Below are 15,892 nucleotides of genomic sequence, written 5' to 3'. Positions count from 1 at the left end.
GCTACTGGTGGAATAAGAAGGGTCTGGGCTGGGCCTCAGATCCTGGGCTTGAGTCCCCTCTGGCCACCTTTGTGTGATCTGGAGCGGGTTGTCTCCCTTTTCCTAGCCCCATCTTTTCTCCTCTGATGTGGACCAACTGGACTCTAGGGGCCTGTGCAGTGCTGTGAGTGATCCTGTGGCATGGAGGAGGGAGGCCGTGTGGATTACTTGCGGGGTAGGATTGGAAGTGGGGCTGATTCAGACCACGCACTAGGTTCCATTTTCTGGACAGTTGGATAGAGGCTGGGCAGGCTGTGGGCAGTGACACAGCCCTGGCCTGATGGGTGGGAGGGCACCTGCAGCTCTCCCCATCCTCAGCCCTTACCCACTCTAGCCTGACTGCTCTGTGTGTCTGTAGGGGTAGGGCTTGGGTCCTAGGTGCCCACCCACACCTGGAGTACATTCACACCTGTTGGGAGCTCAGCTTGGTGCAGCACTTTAAGGGAAGGTAGAAATCAACAAGTTCGGGTCCCCACTCTTAGGAACTGGAAGACCCATGAGCTGAATGAGCTAGTCTTAGGGAAATAGTACAGGAGAGAGGTCGCGACTGGCTGGTGGCTTCACAGGGCAGGGGGTAGCAGGCCCTGAACCAGACCTTGGAAGATAATCCCATGGAGCTGGAGGGAAAGAGGGAAGTAAGAGGGGAAATTTCTGCTCCCATTTTACGGACGAGAAAACTGAGATTCATGAGGGTCACCCAGCCAGCAGGCGGCTGGCTGGGTTGGGGCTCAACCCAAAGTCCCCTTGCTTGGTGCCTCTCCCCCTTGTTTCAACCAGGAAATCCATGGCAGTGATACACATGACATCCACACTGACAGTGCGCTCCTGTGGGCATGGCTCAGGTTGTGCGCAGTTCCTGGCACACTGGCTGTAACTCCGCCCCTTTCTCTCCCTCTCAGTAAAGCAAGTGAGAATGACATTGTTCCAGGAATAACCTCAAATTGCTCTAATTTATAAAAAAGCAAATCGTAGTCAAACATCACCGCTTTGACAATTACCGCAGGTTACGTGTGACATGCCTCACAGCTGATCATGACACACTGGGACTGAGAGCAACAGTTATGGAGAATACAGGTTGGATGGTGGGGCTGGGGCTTGGATCTGAATGTCAAATATGCTTGTAGTTGATGGGCTGACTCTGAGGAAACAGAACAATGGCAACAACAGCTACTATTTCTTCAGGGTTCACAAGATTCCAGGCACTCTCCCAAGTCCTTTCCCTTACTTATCTCATTTTACCCTTGTAGGAAACCTGTGAGATAGGTACTATGATTGGTCCATTTTACAGGTAAGGAAACTGAGGCTCAGAGAGGTCAAGTCCCTTGTCTAAGTTCACACAGGTGGACCTGGGTGACACTCCTCCAAAGACCATGGTGTTAACTATGAGGCCCACTCCACAGCTCACCATAGGGGGTTCAGAGCCCATGCTGGCTGTGCTGGGGGCCCACTGACCACTGTCTCTCTCCACAGGGCAAGGGACATAGGATGACCCCAGCCTGTCCCCTCTTACTGTCTGTGATTCTGTCCCTGCGCCTGGCCGCCGCCTTCGACCCCGCCCCCAGTGCCTGCTCTGCCCTGGCCTCGGGTGTGCTCTACGGGGCCTTCTCGCTGCAGGACCTCTTTCCTACCATCGCCTCGGGCTGCTCCTGGACCCTGGAGAACCCTGACCCCACCAAGTACTCCCTCTACCTGCGCTTCAACCGCCAGGAGCAGGTGTGCGCACACTTTGCCCCCCGCCTGCTGCCCCTGGACCACTACCTGGTCAACTTTACCTGCCTGCGGCCTAGCCCGGAGGAGGCAGTGGCCCAGGCGGAGTCAGAGGTGGGGCGGCCAGAGGAGGAGGAGGCGGAGGCGGCAGCGGGGTTGGAGCTGTGCAGCGGCTCGGGCCCCTTTACGTTCCTGCACTTCGACAAGAACTTTGTGCAGCTGTGCCTGTCGGCTGAGCCCTCCGAGGCCCCGCGCCTGCTGGCGCCTGCTGCCCTAGCCTTCCGCTTTGTCGAGGTCTTGCTCATCAACAACAACAACTCCAGCCAGTTCACCTGTGGTGTGCTCTGCCGCTGGAGTGAGGAGTGTGGCCGCGCTGCCGGCAGGGCCTGCGGCTTTGCTCAGCCAGGCTGCAGCTGCCCTGGAGAGGCGGGGGCCGGCTCCGCCACCACCACATCTCCAGGCCCTCCTGCTGCCCACACCCTGTCCAATGCCCTGGTGCCCGGAGGCCCAGCCCCACCTGCTGAGGCCGATTTGCACTCGGGGAGCAGCAATGATCTATTCACAACCGAGATGAGATATGGTGAGTCTGAGCAGGGCCTGGGTGGGGCGGGGTCTGCAGGGGCTGATAGTGTCCTTGGTGTCCATCCTGGCAGATCCTCGGCCATGCATGTAGCTGTTCACTGATGTCACCCTTCTGCTGAGCCTTGACCAAATGTTGCAGTCACCAAAATGCATGGCAGTGAGACCTCACTCTTGAAGAGTTTGCAGACTGGCTAGAAGAATGGGGGCACAGATCAGATAATGCAGGGTGATATATAAACCCAGGGAGGGACCTTCTAACTGGGCAGGCAGGAGAGGCTCCCTGAAGGAAGTAATGCAGGAACAGAGACCTGAAGGACAAGCAGAAGTGAGATGAGGGCATTGTAAGCAGAGGAAGAAGCGTGCACAAAGGCCCAAGGCTGGGAGTGATCGTGGCAGGCCCTGGTGCTGCAAGTTGACAAGTTTGCCTGGAGGCTGCAGTAGGCAGGGAACAGGGATGCATTCCTGTCCACACAGGTCAGTGAGTTTTGGCAGTTGCCCCAGGGTCAGGGCAGAGAGAGGCAAGGAAGAGTGTGCCTAGGTGAAGAGGCCTGAGCTTCCAGGCTGCCTTGGAGGGTTGGGCTGGCTCAGCTCCCGGTGTCCCCTGTCTCCCCCCTCAGGGCCCATGTCTTCTGGGACTGAGGCCGCCAGCTGCTAGAGCTTCCTGCTGACTGGGCAAAAGCTCTGCGAGCCCTTGAGTCCTGCCTGCTCCCACTCCCACCCCAACTCCCTCAGCCACGGCTGCCTTCTGCAGACCCTGCTTCCTGCAGCTTCAAGGGCCTGAGGGCCTCAGCTGGATCCTGTGTGCCCGTTGAACAGTGCTGGGCCGGGGACTGACCAGGAGACCTGAAGGGAACAGGGACTGATGACATGGGGATGGGAAGGAGGCAGGTCTGGGGTCTGTTCTGCAGCTCTGGTACCGACAGGGAGGCCTCTCCTCTCTCTGGGCCTCAGTTTCCCCATTTGGTATAACAGGTGCTGGCCTATCCTCATGAGGATCAAGGATGCAGGGATAGAGGATGGAAAGGGCATCTGGATTTCACTGGGAGAGTGTTTACAAGGAGACGGAGTAGCGTGTGAGGGCTGCTAGGAGCACTGGAGGAGTGCAGCCTGTCCCCAGCCCTGCTTTGCTGGCTAGAGCCCTGGAGTTGGCCTCTACCTTTGACTGTTACCTTGAGTTGATCCCTTTATTTATGGTGGGCAATGATTTCTTTGTAGAATGGGGAGGTATCCCTGAATTAATTAGAGGGGGTAGTTATCTTGAAAGTAGCCTGACCCAGTACTTTGGATGGGGGCCTTCTTGGCCTCTCCAATGAGACATCTGGCATCGTGCCCATCCACGGCAAGTGCCCAGTGTCCTTGCTGTGGCCTCTCTCCCAGGCTAGCTTGGCCTCTAACGGCGGTCAATGAAGCCGTCCGAGTGACAGCCAGGCCGCGGGCAGGTTACAGGCCCTGGAGGCTGGCCTGGGATTTAGTGCCTGTAGGAAGAAATTGAATTTCGCTTCTTTGTTGAACATCGGCGGAGAACGCCAGGCGTATATCAGGAGGTTTATGGCTCTTCCTGCATGGCCACCACTGCCTGTCACTCTGTGGGGGTCTCCCCCATCGTGCTTAGCTGCAGGCGGGTTCTTTTGTCTGGCTTTCCCTGCGGTCCATCGGCCCAGTGATCTGCAGTGGACGGAGCAAGGCTCTGCCCTCATGGGCGGGCACCATCTGGGCAGGCTGCCATGTGGAGCACAGAGCCAGGAGCAGCCAGCTGGGCTTGGTTGAAGCCGGAAGCAGGAATTGGTTGGTAGCTGGGGTGTCTTTGGGGATCAGAGAGGGCCGGCGATGGGAAAGGCACCATCATCAGAACCTCTGCAGAGGCCTCTGGGGCTAGAGATGGGTGGAGATTGGATGCCTGATTATTCCTGGGCATGAGGCCAGGTGTCTCTTTGAGCAGGGAGCCCTGAGCTAGGGCTCCCAGCTGTTCCCAAGCCTGACCTCTGCTCTTGCCCCTTGTCCTACTTGGCATGTTTCCTTGGGGTTGCTTTTCAGGGAGGGCCCCTGTAGGGAGTTGGCATGGGATGGTGTGGCATCAGCTGTCATAAGGGGGCTCACATGGCACACTGGTGCCCAGAGCTGGGCTGGCACAGCCCCTTCCCCTCCCTTGGCAGGCAGGAAGTTCTTCTATTCTGCCATCTCCTCCCTCCTGCCCAACCTTTCTGGTGCGAGACACAGCGGGCACATGACTGTTTATTCCACATGTCAGGGCATGTCTGAGAGTCCATGGCACCGTCTGTGCCTTGTGGCAGCGCCACCTTTGCCAAGCCTTTGGTCTCCTCCATTCCTTCCCTTGTCTCCTCCCCACTGGGCTGCAGGAGAATGCACTGGCACCTGCAGCTGCCAGACTGAGAGCAAGATTCGTGGGGATGGTAGTGAACAGGAAGGGTGAGACCCTTGTCCTGGCCCCTCTCCCAGGCACCAGGGCAGGGAAGCTGTGTTCATCCACTCTGGGACACCGCTGAGGGGGATCCACAGCAAGGCCTAGCAGGGTGGGCTTGGGCTGGTACCGGAAGAGCACTGGGCTGGGGGCTGGTGGGCAGTGACTGGGCAGAGTGCCTGGGACGCCTCAGAGCCGAGTGAGTTTGACAAGAGGGTACAGGCGCCTGTTAATTTCACGGAAACTGCCTTTGATAGATCTCTTGTTATTTTTGGTGAGTTGAGCCATAAATTTGTGCCATCTTGCTGCCGCAATCTGTTAAGTGGGGGGAAAGGAAGAAAAGAAAGGCAGGCAGGAAGGAGCTTGGTGGAGGACTGACACGGAGGCTGGCTGAGGCCAGGGCTGGAAGGTGGGCTGCAGAGGTAGTGCCAGCTGCAGGGCTCAGCTCCTGAGGGCTGGTGCCAGCCTGCAGTTCCTGCCCACTGACCCTCTAATCCTGAGGAGGCATTGGGCAGTGGGAATGGCTGTGCCCAGTGACACTTGGGAGAAAGAACCCCACCTCATGCACGCCTCTCTCCTTGGCCACAATCCCTACCTCCCCTGTGGGCACTGGCCTGCCCCTGGCTGCTTGCTGCAGGCTCGCCCTCCCCATCACCAGGCTCCATTCTTGGGGTGTGGCCACCAGGTGAACCTGGGGTCTCCTGGGAGGCAAGAGTGGGCTCAAACCCCCACCCTGCCACTGCTGCTCTGTGACTTGGTCGAGGTGCTGCCCATCTTGGGGCCTCAGAACCCCCAGTTATCTGTGTGTCACTCCCTGATCCAGTCCCCAGCGAATCCCCAGTGTTACCCAAACTCCTCAGCCTGGTGTTCAAGGCCCACCAGGGACTTAGCTAACACCTGCTTTTCAGCCTTCTTTCAAATTTTCCCCGACGCTTTCAACCGAGACTCCTCCCCTGGAATGGTCTTTGCCCTTGGTTTTCCAGAACTCCAGCCTCCTTCTAAGCACTGCTCAAGCCCTGTCCCCTCTAGGAAGCTGCTTCTGATTTGCCCAGCCGTGTCCTGAGACTGGCATTTCCTTCCCAGCGCTCAGACCCTGCTGCTCTCTTTTGGCCATCCTGGTCTGGCAGCAGGAAGTGGGGACCTTCCCTGCCTGTTGGAGGCTCAGGCAGTGAGGAGGCAGAGTGGGGGCGGGGAGACCCAGCACACACGGTGGTGGTGTTTCCTGGAAGGTCCTTCCAGCCCAGATCTGTGCTGGGGGAGCTCTGTGTTCTCTATCGTAGGTTGGGGAGTGGGGCCCAGACGTCCCCAGACATCTCAGCAGGGACTGAGTTCCAGCCAATGCCTCACACACATCTTCATGTCTTTATCAGAGTGGAGTTTGTGCCAGGCCTAGGGCTGGCTCTGAATGAGATAGGAGGTGAGCTGGGCACACTGTCTGCCCGCTGGTGGGGGAGAGAGAGCACTAACTAGGACAGTGGTGGTCAAGGCCACAGACTGAAGTTGCCCAGTCTGGGTTCAGTTCCGGACCATACCACTGACTAGCTGAGTGACTGTTGATAAGTTCCTTCACCCCTATTTCATCACTTGTAAAGCAAGGGTAGTGACAGCTATTCCACAGAGCTGTGGGGTGGGTTCAGTGAGAGGATGAGAGTAAGTGCTCAGTGCCTGGCATGTGGTAGATGCCTAACAAAGTAGTAGCTAGGTCATCATAATTTAGTGTAATAGGTACGATTGTGACCCTGCCAGATGTCAAAGGAAGAGGAAGAGGAAGAGAGGGGAGGACGGTAGTGTAAAGGTGATTTGGAGTTGGGTTTTAAGGAATGAATAGGAATTCACTAGCCTGTGAAATTTCTCTTTCAATCGTATCATTTTTAAAATTTAATATATTAAAAATAAGTTTCATATCTTAAATGGAAAGAGTATCATTTATCTGAAATAGAAGATATCCAAAGAAACAACCACAGTGAAAACAAAGCGCCATTATTAACTTCTAGCTAGATGCTTTTCCTACCTCTCCGTTTGTTAGAGAGAGGAATTAGCACACATTGGGGATGTGTTAAAGTCTGGGACTGCACAGGCTTTATTTCTCATGCAGTTGGAAGGATTAAAGTGACCATGTAATTTATCATCAAAACTATGGCACATCTGAGGTTATGAAGGGGAAGAGGTGGGTACCATCAATTACATCAGGACAACAGGCACAAACCAGACTATCCCATACAAACTGATGAAGAGACCTGGGAGAGCCTGATAGCCTCAGTCTAGGATCCGGTGTTATTTAATGGCACATTTGTGAGCCACCCCAAGTCATCTTCCACCCCATGCTTTGGGGAAGCTCTCAGGAGGAAGGGCTTTTGAGGTAGAGGAAACAGCCTGTGCAAGGGCGTGGAGGTGTGAACCACACTGGGGGTAGGAGCTATAAAGAGACTGGAGGTGCTGGATGGTAGCCCTAATGGAGGGAGACGGGGCCAGGACTTTGACTGCCATCCCAGGACACTGGGGCCTCATCCTCTTGGCCAAGGGCTTTATGGCAGCAAGAAACTGGGCGTCGCGGGGGAAGCAGGCTGAGTCAGACACGATCCCTGCTCTCGAGGAGCTTCTGGCCACATGGGGGAGGTGGCAGGGACCCAGCTATCTCTGATGGGAGGCTGAGTAGATAGGTCAGCAGCCTGGGGAGGAAGAATTATTGGAGGCAGGGGTCTGGCATTCTGGCTAGGTACATGATCTCATAGGGGTACCCAGTTTCACTGGACTGCAGGGGTGGAGCCTGTGCCTTTCAAAAGCCATCTCTTTCCCCCACTGCGCCCTGTGATTCTGATACACTGTGGGGTACAAGAAGCACTGCTGGGCATGGGGTGCCATGGAGGGACATGACAGAGCATATGTCAGGGGGATCAGTCAGCTCCTGGTCAGGGCTCTGGGGCCAGCCTCAGGGAGGAGGCAGGGAGCCCCGGGAAGGGACGATTGCTTTGTAAATCACAGCGCTCTCTCCCCGTGGAAGTGATGATTATTGTGGTTATTTTTAACACATTCATACCATAGTAGGCTGAGGGCACAGGACTGTGTGGAGTTTGGGGGACGGGGTCTGTGAAGCACAGCATAGCAGGTATCTGCAGTCCTGTGCAAGTGGCAAAGAGCCTGTGCTCACCCCGCCTGCTGGCACCAGGGGTGAGGCAAGAGGGTCCTCTGTGTGGTTGGGGTGGAGGAACTCCCAGCAATATCTGGCCCATGTTTGCTGAATGCCTGTCTTCCCGGAAGCTAGGCCCTCTGGGCAAGAGAGTGGCATGGGAGACTGAGATCCCTCCTCAGGGACCACAGAAGGGATGAGCCCAGGATCCTCACAGCTATAGAAGAAGGTGACCTGGGGACTAGGCCATAGAAAAGGGGACCAACATATCCAAACCCCGGTATTGTCAGTCTAGGAAGGCTTCCTGGAGGAGGTGGCAACTGACATGTAGATTGATTTTGGCAGATTACAATAGAGGGAAGGGTATTTCAAGGGCAGGGAATAGTGTTAGCAGATGTGTGGAGGGAGGAAAGCATTTGTACATTCTAGGGATAATGAAAAGGGGTGATATCTCCTTTTCTTTTTCTTTTTTGTTCTTTTTCTTTCTTTCTTTTTCTGAGACAGGGCCTCCTCTGTCTTCCAGATTGGAGTGCAGTGGCACAATCATGGCTTACTGCAGCCTCGAACTCATGGCCTCAAACAATCCTCCCACCTCAGCTTCCCAACTAGCTGGGACTACAGGCACATGCCACCAAGCCCAGCTAATTTTTTTGTATTTCTTTGTAAAGATGAGGTTTCACCATGTTTCCAAGGGTAATCTTGAATTCCTGGGCTCAAACAATCCACTCTCCTCGGCCTCCCAAAGTGCTGAGACTGCAGGGGTGAGCCACCGCATTCAGCTGACATCTCCTTTTCATTGAGAGTGGATTGTGCTCCAGGCAGTCCACATCTCTGGTTTCACTGAATTCTCACAATGAAGCTATGTGGTAGGAAGTGTCCTCCTTACCTTCAGTTGAAGAATCTGAAGCTCAGAGAGGTGAGGTGCCTTTCCCAAGGGTACACAGCAAGACGGTGGCAGAGCTGTCAATCAAACCCACATGTGTCTGGCTCCAGAATCTGTGCCCTTCCCACAGGTCCATACGGGTTTGCAGTGTGTTTGGCTGCCCAGTGGGGTGAGGGAACCAGGATTGGACAGGTCAGCAGGGGCCAGAGCATGCCAGGCTCAGAGTTTCACACTGGCTGTAGCAGTGGAGGAGCCACTGAAGATTTCCTCAGCTGGGAGTGGTGTGGTTGAGGCTGGGATCCCCAAGGCTCACTTTGGAGGTTACACAGAGGAGAATCAGGCTCACATCAGGGGAAAGGGGAGCAGGTGTGCAAAGGAGCAATTAGACAGTAGCATGAAAACAGGATAAGAGGGGCGAGGACTAGGGGCTTAGATGGAGGCAGGGAGTGACTTGGGGTCCCATGCAAATTAGGGAAGGTGTCTCCAAGGAGGTCCAAGTTGAGTGGCATTTTGTCAGAGCCTGTGCAGTACAGTGGAAAAAGCACGGCCTCTGGAGTCAGGCAGGCCTGGGTTTGAATCCCACCTCAGGCTCTCTCCAATGTGAAACCTTGGAGCCTTCTTTCTCTTTAGTAAAATGGGGGAAACCAGCCCTGATGAGGATGAAATGGGGTGATGCCGAGTGCATAGTGACTGGCGTGTAGGAGTTGTTTAGTAAACGTTGCCTTATTCAGAACAGAACAGTTATGAGGTTATCAGGTGGTCGAGTGAGGAAGCCTGTCCCAGGCAGCACATCTGTGCCCACGACTGGCAACCCGATGGGAAAGCTGATAGATTGCAGGACTGCAGGCCTTGGGGCACCTGGCCCACAAGCCGCTGAGCTCACTGGGTGGAACACTCGGGAGTTCTCGGGGTACTCACGTGCCTTCTGGGGGCCCCTCCTGTCCTCTCGGACCCTGCCTGGCTCAGCTTCCTCGTGGCTTGCCCTGTTCTGGCCTCAGGGCTGGCTGGGGCCTGCACACAGTGTGTGCTGCCTAAGTGTGTGTTTCAGTAAATGATACCTCTGCTCTTACCTGTCTTCTTCCCCGTCCAGGGAGAACCAGCCTCCCCTGTGTGGGGATAAATTGCTGGCCTGTCCTCTCCTCTGAGTGGGATGGGTGGGAATGGAGGGGTGGGCAGTGTAGGGCCTGGTTGTGTGGCCCTGGGCTTGTACCTTCCCCTCTCTGGCCCAGCTCAGGAGGCCAGAAAAGGGATCCAAAAGCTGAACCTCGGACATGTTCTGATTCTCAAATAGGGTGGATTCTGGAAACCACTGACCGCCACCTGCTCCCTGCTCACCCTGCCCCTCCTGTGACATTGTAGGGCTGGCCAGCAGATGGTCCGTGAGCGGTTAGAAGAGGAACAGGGACCACAGGAAGCGGTGTGAGTCCCCGACAAGCAGGTCAGGCTGGTCTCTCACGTGTCCACATTTGGTAGGCACTGGATGCCAGACTGGTAGATGCCCCAGACATGATGATGGGCAGGAAGCCCACACAGGAGCTGGATGGGAGGACTCTCAGCTGGATTTGCACCTCCAAAGTGTTTGTGAATAAATAGGGGCCAGAAGCCGTGTCTTTGAGCCTGTCTTAGTGGTCCCTTTGATGCAGGCTGGCGTATCAAATCTGAATGCTGGTGCTATGGGAAGGAGCTCATACTTTGCATGGGGAGTCAGGATTACAAATGACCATTCCCCGTGAGCCCCATTGTGGGGGAAACTGGGAACAATGTATTCATTGGTGCTTATTTCTTGGTATTTCGCTGGGCTGAGTTTTGTGCTGGCATTCCCTGGGGGTGGAGGAGAGGACTCAGCCTTCCCTCAGCGGGCTTATGGTAGAGATTGGGGGATATTTCTGACAGTCAGAAGATGGACCCATCTGTGATGAGAGGGCACATAGAAGAGCAGGTGGCCAACTCTGCCTCGGGAGTTGACAATATGGAAGTCTCCATAGATGAGAAGTCATTTGAGGTGGGTTTTGAAGGTCAAGTAGGAGTTTTCTAGGCAAAGAGGGTGGGGGAACAAGCAGGTAGAAGTTTGAGAGGAGAGGGTGGGCCTCTTGGACATGCTGAATTTGATGGTCAGGAGAACTGCTCAGGAGGCAGGAGGATATCCAGGAGTGGAGCACAGCAAAGGCAGGGCCGGGGGATGATGATTTGGGAGCATTGGTTCAGAGGGGGTTAATTAAGCCTGCGAGGAGCGCTTGCAGTGAAAACAGGACAAAGCATGGACTCCTGATATGGGAAACAGCAGGAAAATAGACCACTCAAGGAGATGGGGACAGAGTAGCTAGAGAGGTGGGAAACCAGGAGAGTGCTTCAAGGCAGGACGAGTCAACAGGACCAAATGCTGCTGAGGGGTGAAGCAAGACCAGGTCTGCAAAGTGTCCACAGGATTTAGCAACACGGAGGGTGCTGATGACTTTATCAAGAGCATGTTCAGCAGAGAGATGTGGGCAGAAGCCAGACTGCAGTGGATTAACAGGGGAGGTGACATTTGAGCCAGGAAGTGGTGTGTCAGGTGAAAAACCAGAGTGCCGGCTGCGGACCAGTCACTGATGGTGGAGGGAAGCAGAGGGTCAGAGCAGGGCCTGTCCAAGAAGGGAGGAGGCCTGGATCCGTTCCTGGGCTGCTGCAAGGGGAGAATGCTGATGGGTGCTGATGAGAGGGGATAATGGGTGGAGCCCTCCTGAAGGCAGGAGGTGGGGGATGCAGGCCCAGGCCACAGAGCTGGCCTTTGTGGGGAGAAGGGCTGCAGGGAAGTTGGTAGTTGGAGAAGCTGGGCAAGAAGTTGGGGGCTCCCGATGTTGAGGTCATCGCTGAGAGAGTGGGCAGAGATGGGCTTGAGGAGAGAGGACAGGGTGCAGTATGGCCGCAGTGGGGAATGAGGAGGGAATGGAGCCAAGAAGGGCCACTGAGAAGCCCCGGGTGCCCAGCGGATGTGGAGCCCCTGAAGCTGTCACGGTGCCAGTTGGCACAGCCGTAGATTTCTTCAGCAGCCTGGGGGTGGGCGTGGAGAGGGTAGCTTGTCACAAGGCTCCAGGGCTGGGGACGGCTGAGCGGGCATGACGGAAGGCTGGGGGAGGGGATCGAGGAGCTGGCATGCCTGGCCCTGCCACCTCCTCTGTGGTCCCAAGAGAGGCAGGGGCCAAGTGGAACTGCAGATGCTATTCAGAGGGAGTAGGCTCGGGTAGCACACGAGGGGCTGGAAGGGGTGGAGGCTGTGAAGAGAAGGGAGATGATAAAAATAAACGAGAGCGACTGTCTTCTGAGTTCTTGCCGTGTGCCAAGCAGGGGGCCGAGGGGTTCAGGGCCCTCCTGGCAGGGGGTCCTCATGAGTCCTGGGGACGGAGTATAATGAATGTTGTTCTCCAGAGGATAAAGCAGGGTCAGAGAGGTGAAGAGACCTGCCTGAGGCCACGCAGCTGGTCAGTGTCAACACCCCATTTGGGATCCAGGGTTAACTCACTCCAAAGCTCTTCTGGGAGTCCAGGTTTCAGAGATGGAGAAATTTCAAGGACCGTGTGGCTCAGGCCCTGGGGCTGGTGACTGACGTGGAGGGAAAGGCCCCAGAGTGGATGAGACCAGAGGCTGAGCTGGATGGCAGTTCCGAGCCCCCAGGCAGCGGGTTTGCTCAGGGTGGCAGCTCCTCATGCTTGGTGAGAAAGAGCTTCCTCTCAGCTGCTGTGCCTGGGCTGGGCAGCAGGGGGCAGGAAGAGGCAGCCCTGGTGGCTCTCTTCACACTCAGAGCGCCTGTCACGTGCTGCCGGCTTTTAGGATTAGGAAGGAGCCTGGAGGTGGGGGAGAGGAGCACCTAATACTCTGGGGACAGCATGGGGTGAGCCCATCCTCAAAGGCTCTTCCAGTCCCACCTGCTCATGCAGAGGCTGCTGGGCCTTTCCCTTCTGCGCCCATGTCTGCCCCTCCCTGACACCCCATTGTGAGAGAGAGCCCTGATGAGCTCATGTCTGTGCAGGAGGGCCAGGCTTTGGAGAATGGAAGCCACCAGGGCTAGTAGTGCTTCCAAGGCCTAGACCAGACACATAAATCAGGACAGCTGAGAGCCTGGTGAGGCCAGGGTGAAGGTAGCCTGGCCTCCTCAAGCACCTGGTGCTCTCCTGGCCTCAGGGCCAGCAGGAGAAAGGTCTGTTGCATGTGGGCACCTGCCCTTGGCCCCTTGGGTCTCATGGGGTGGCATTCTGACCTGTGCCTCCAGGTCATAGTCCAGTGCTGCTTGAGGAGCATGAACTGTATCTCAGAGATAGGCTCGGGGCCAGGGTTGCCGCAGCTCAGCTTGGATGTTTCTTCAGTCCCTAGAAGTCAGTCCAGTGGAGGAGCAAATGCAGCTGTGTGCTCTTGGACAAGGCACTTCCCCTTTCTAGCCCTCAGTTTCCTTATCTGTAAACAGAGATGATGGTTCTTCTTTGCAGTGAGAGGACTAAAGGAGAGGGGCATGGGCCGCACTTGGCACAGAAGCGTTCCCAGAGCTTTTTCATGTGGGTGGCCGTGTCCCTTAAATCTCCCCCACATCTGGCTGAGGCAAGAGGTGGAAAAGATGACTGTGAGGCCAGGAGCTAGTCCTGTGTAGCCTTCTGGACCGAAGTTTCCTTGTCTGAAGCAATAGTGGTGGGACAGAGGGCAGGATGTGATCCTGAGAGAGCATCATGCAGTTGGTTCCAGGCCCTCAGGCGGAGGGCAAGCAAGGCTGCCTTCACTGTGCCACTGTGGCAGGACCTAGCTGGCCTTTGCTGAGCCCCTGCCACCACCTCCGTGTTCCAGGTGAGGAGCCGGAAGAGGAACCGAAAGTGAAAACCCAGTGGCCGAGGTCTGCAGATGAGCCTGGGCTATACATGGCACAGACAGGTAACTCGGGCCCGCCTCCCTTCCTCTGCGGCGGGGGCCCGACTGTGTGTGTCTGGTAGCGTGTGTGCTTGGTGTGTACCTGTCTGTCTCTGTCCTGGAGTTCAGTCGCATCTGTGCCACATGAAGCTTGTGGGAAGGGCTGGGTGGCCTCCTGAAGAGTCTGTTACTTGGGGTCAGGGTAGGAGGATCCCTCTGATGCCTGCCCCCACCTTACTGCCGCTCCCCCTATCCCTATGAGACTGAGTGCTTGGGAGGTGCCCCCTGCCGCCGACGCTGTCCCTCTCTCGTAGGCGACCCGGCGGCTGAGGAGTGGTCCCCGTGGAGCGTGTGTTCCCTGACGTGTGGGCAGGGTCTGCAGGTGCGGACCCGCTCCTGCGTGTCCTCCCCCTATGGGACCCTGTGCAGCGGGCCCCTGCGGGAGACCCGGCCCTGCAACAATTCAGCCACCTGCCCAGGTAGGCCCATCCTCCTCCCCACCCCATCTGCCTGCAGGGTTAGGTCCTGCCTGGGACTCGGGCAGATTAATCTCCAAAATGGTTGGTTGCCTCCTCCTTTCATTCAATAAATGTGGCTGCTCCCCACACCATGCCCAACTGTGTACCATGCCAGCCTGGCGCAGGGCACTGGGGGCACAGATGGATCAGACCAGGGCCCATGCTACTGGGTCCGGTTCTGGGCACATCATTCCCCCAAGGCCTGCATCCTGGTAACCAAGGCTCATGTTTTTACCCACTCCGCTCTGGCCATATCGGTAGCTTGCGCACTTTCCCACCTCCCTGCATTTGCTGATTCTTGTCCTATCCTTCCTCCCCCACCTTGGCTATTCAAATTCAGCCTGTCCTTCAAGATCTAAGACAAATGCCACTTCCCTGACCTTCCCCTCCCTCCTTTGGACTCCCCCTCTCCAGGGAGCCTCCCCCAAGCCTCCCTCAGTTGAGTGTGTAGTTGTTAAGGAAATGCATGTGCTTGCTTGAGACAGTAAGGGCAGGGCAGCCTCAGCCAGTCCTGCTCCTTGCTCCCTGAGGGGGTGAAGTGGGGCCTAGGCCATGCCAGTGGTATTGTGGATTTAGAGCAGGGCCTACCTGGGAAGGGCTCTTGGTACCTGGGGGTGTGGCAGGAGTTTGCAAAGCCCTGGGGCGAAGCTGTGTTCCAGAGTGTGAGCTCGGTGTGTCGGTGTCTGTGTAGAGGTTCATGTTTATTTGTGTGTCTATGCGCTTGGGGCTGGGAAGGGCACTTCTCTTGCCCCCGGACTGCTGTGTTGTATTGAGGCTCTGGGTCTAGGGGTGGGGTGGGGAGGGGTGGAATGGCGTGGATCCTGGGTCCTTTCCTGAATTTTCCTGTGCCCTCAGGAGAGGACCCCTGGTTCTCCTCCTCTGTTGGTCCTGGCCTCCTTGTCCAGGCGTCCACAGGGGCTATCCTATGTGAATTAGGACCAGAAGCCTTGGTCTTGCACATCCCTTCGAAGGGTCGTGCCTTGGTGGGGCCCTGGGAGATCCCCCTGTCAACAGAACCCGGGGCAGAGCCAATGAGGAGCAGCCGCAGAGCTGCGGAGCTCCTGATTGGTGGGCGGATGGGCAGTCTCTGGTGGTGGGCGGGGCCATGGTGCCGCCCAGCCACCGGCCACGTGCTTCCTTGCAGTGCACGGCGTGTGGGAGGAGTGGGGGTCCTGGAGCCTGTGCTCCCGCAGCTGCGGGCGGGGGTCCCGGAGCCGGATGCGGACCTGCGTGCCCCCCCAGCACGGCGGCAAGGCCTGCGAGGGTCCCGAGCTGCAGACTAAGCTCTGCAGTATGGCTGCCTGCCCGGGTCAGTAGCGCCCGTGGGCTTCCATGAGGGCGCTGGCCAGCCCGGTGGGGGGTTGGGAGACCTGGGGAGGCAATCAGGTCCAGTGACCTGCCCCTGGGAGCCCCGTAAACTTTGACCAAGCATGGGGAGACTGGAGAAGTATGCCTGCCTGTGTGCGAGGTGACCCCCTAGCCCTGACTTGAGTTAGTACCCTGTGACTCCATCAAAAGGGGACCACTCTTTCTCCAAGTCGTGGGCTGCCCTTGCATTTTGGTGCATGGCCAGCTGGACTGTGAGAGGACACAAAGTTCGGCTGAAGTACTGGCAAAGATCAGAAGACACCCCTGCAGCCCCTTTCCTTAGCCAGAAGTGAGTTGTGCCTGGTGCTAAGAGGAGAGATGTCCTGTATTTCTGGAACTGGTGGCAGGCAGGCAGCATGAGGCCCAGGCACTACCTGCTC

At 56.7% G+C, this 15,892-nt stretch overlaps 1 protein-coding gene across 1 annotated transcript in view; it reads left to right on the top strand.

Annotated features, from left to right (window-relative positions):
• Positions 1–1,100: 1,100 nt before the first annotated feature.
• ADGRB2 (adhesion G protein-coupled receptor B2) overlaps positions 1,101–15,892 on the top strand; it is a 30,143-nt gene continuing 15,351 nt past the window's right edge. The window contains exons 1-5 of the mRNA XM_011974023.1: positions 1,101–1,121; positions 1,510–2,326; positions 13,567–13,650; positions 13,941–14,105; positions 15,289–15,453. Of these exons, the coding sequence (XP_011829413.1) occupies positions 1,101–1,121; positions 1,510–2,326; positions 13,567–13,650; positions 13,941–14,105; positions 15,289–15,453 (1,252 nt within the window). The remainder of the gene's footprint in view (positions 1,122–1,509; positions 2,327–13,566; positions 13,651–13,940; positions 14,106–15,288; positions 15,454–15,892) is intronic.

The sequence above is a fragment of the Mandrillus leucophaeus genome, unplaced genomic scaffold (genome assembly GCF_000951045.1).
Source record: "Mandrillus leucophaeus isolate KB7577 unplaced genomic scaffold, Mleu.le_1.0 Scaffold141, whole genome shotgun sequence".
Lineage (NCBI taxonomy): Eukaryota > Metazoa > Chordata > Mammalia > Primates > Cercopithecidae > Mandrillus > Mandrillus leucophaeus.
This window is presented reverse-complemented; position numbering and strand designations above follow the sequence as displayed.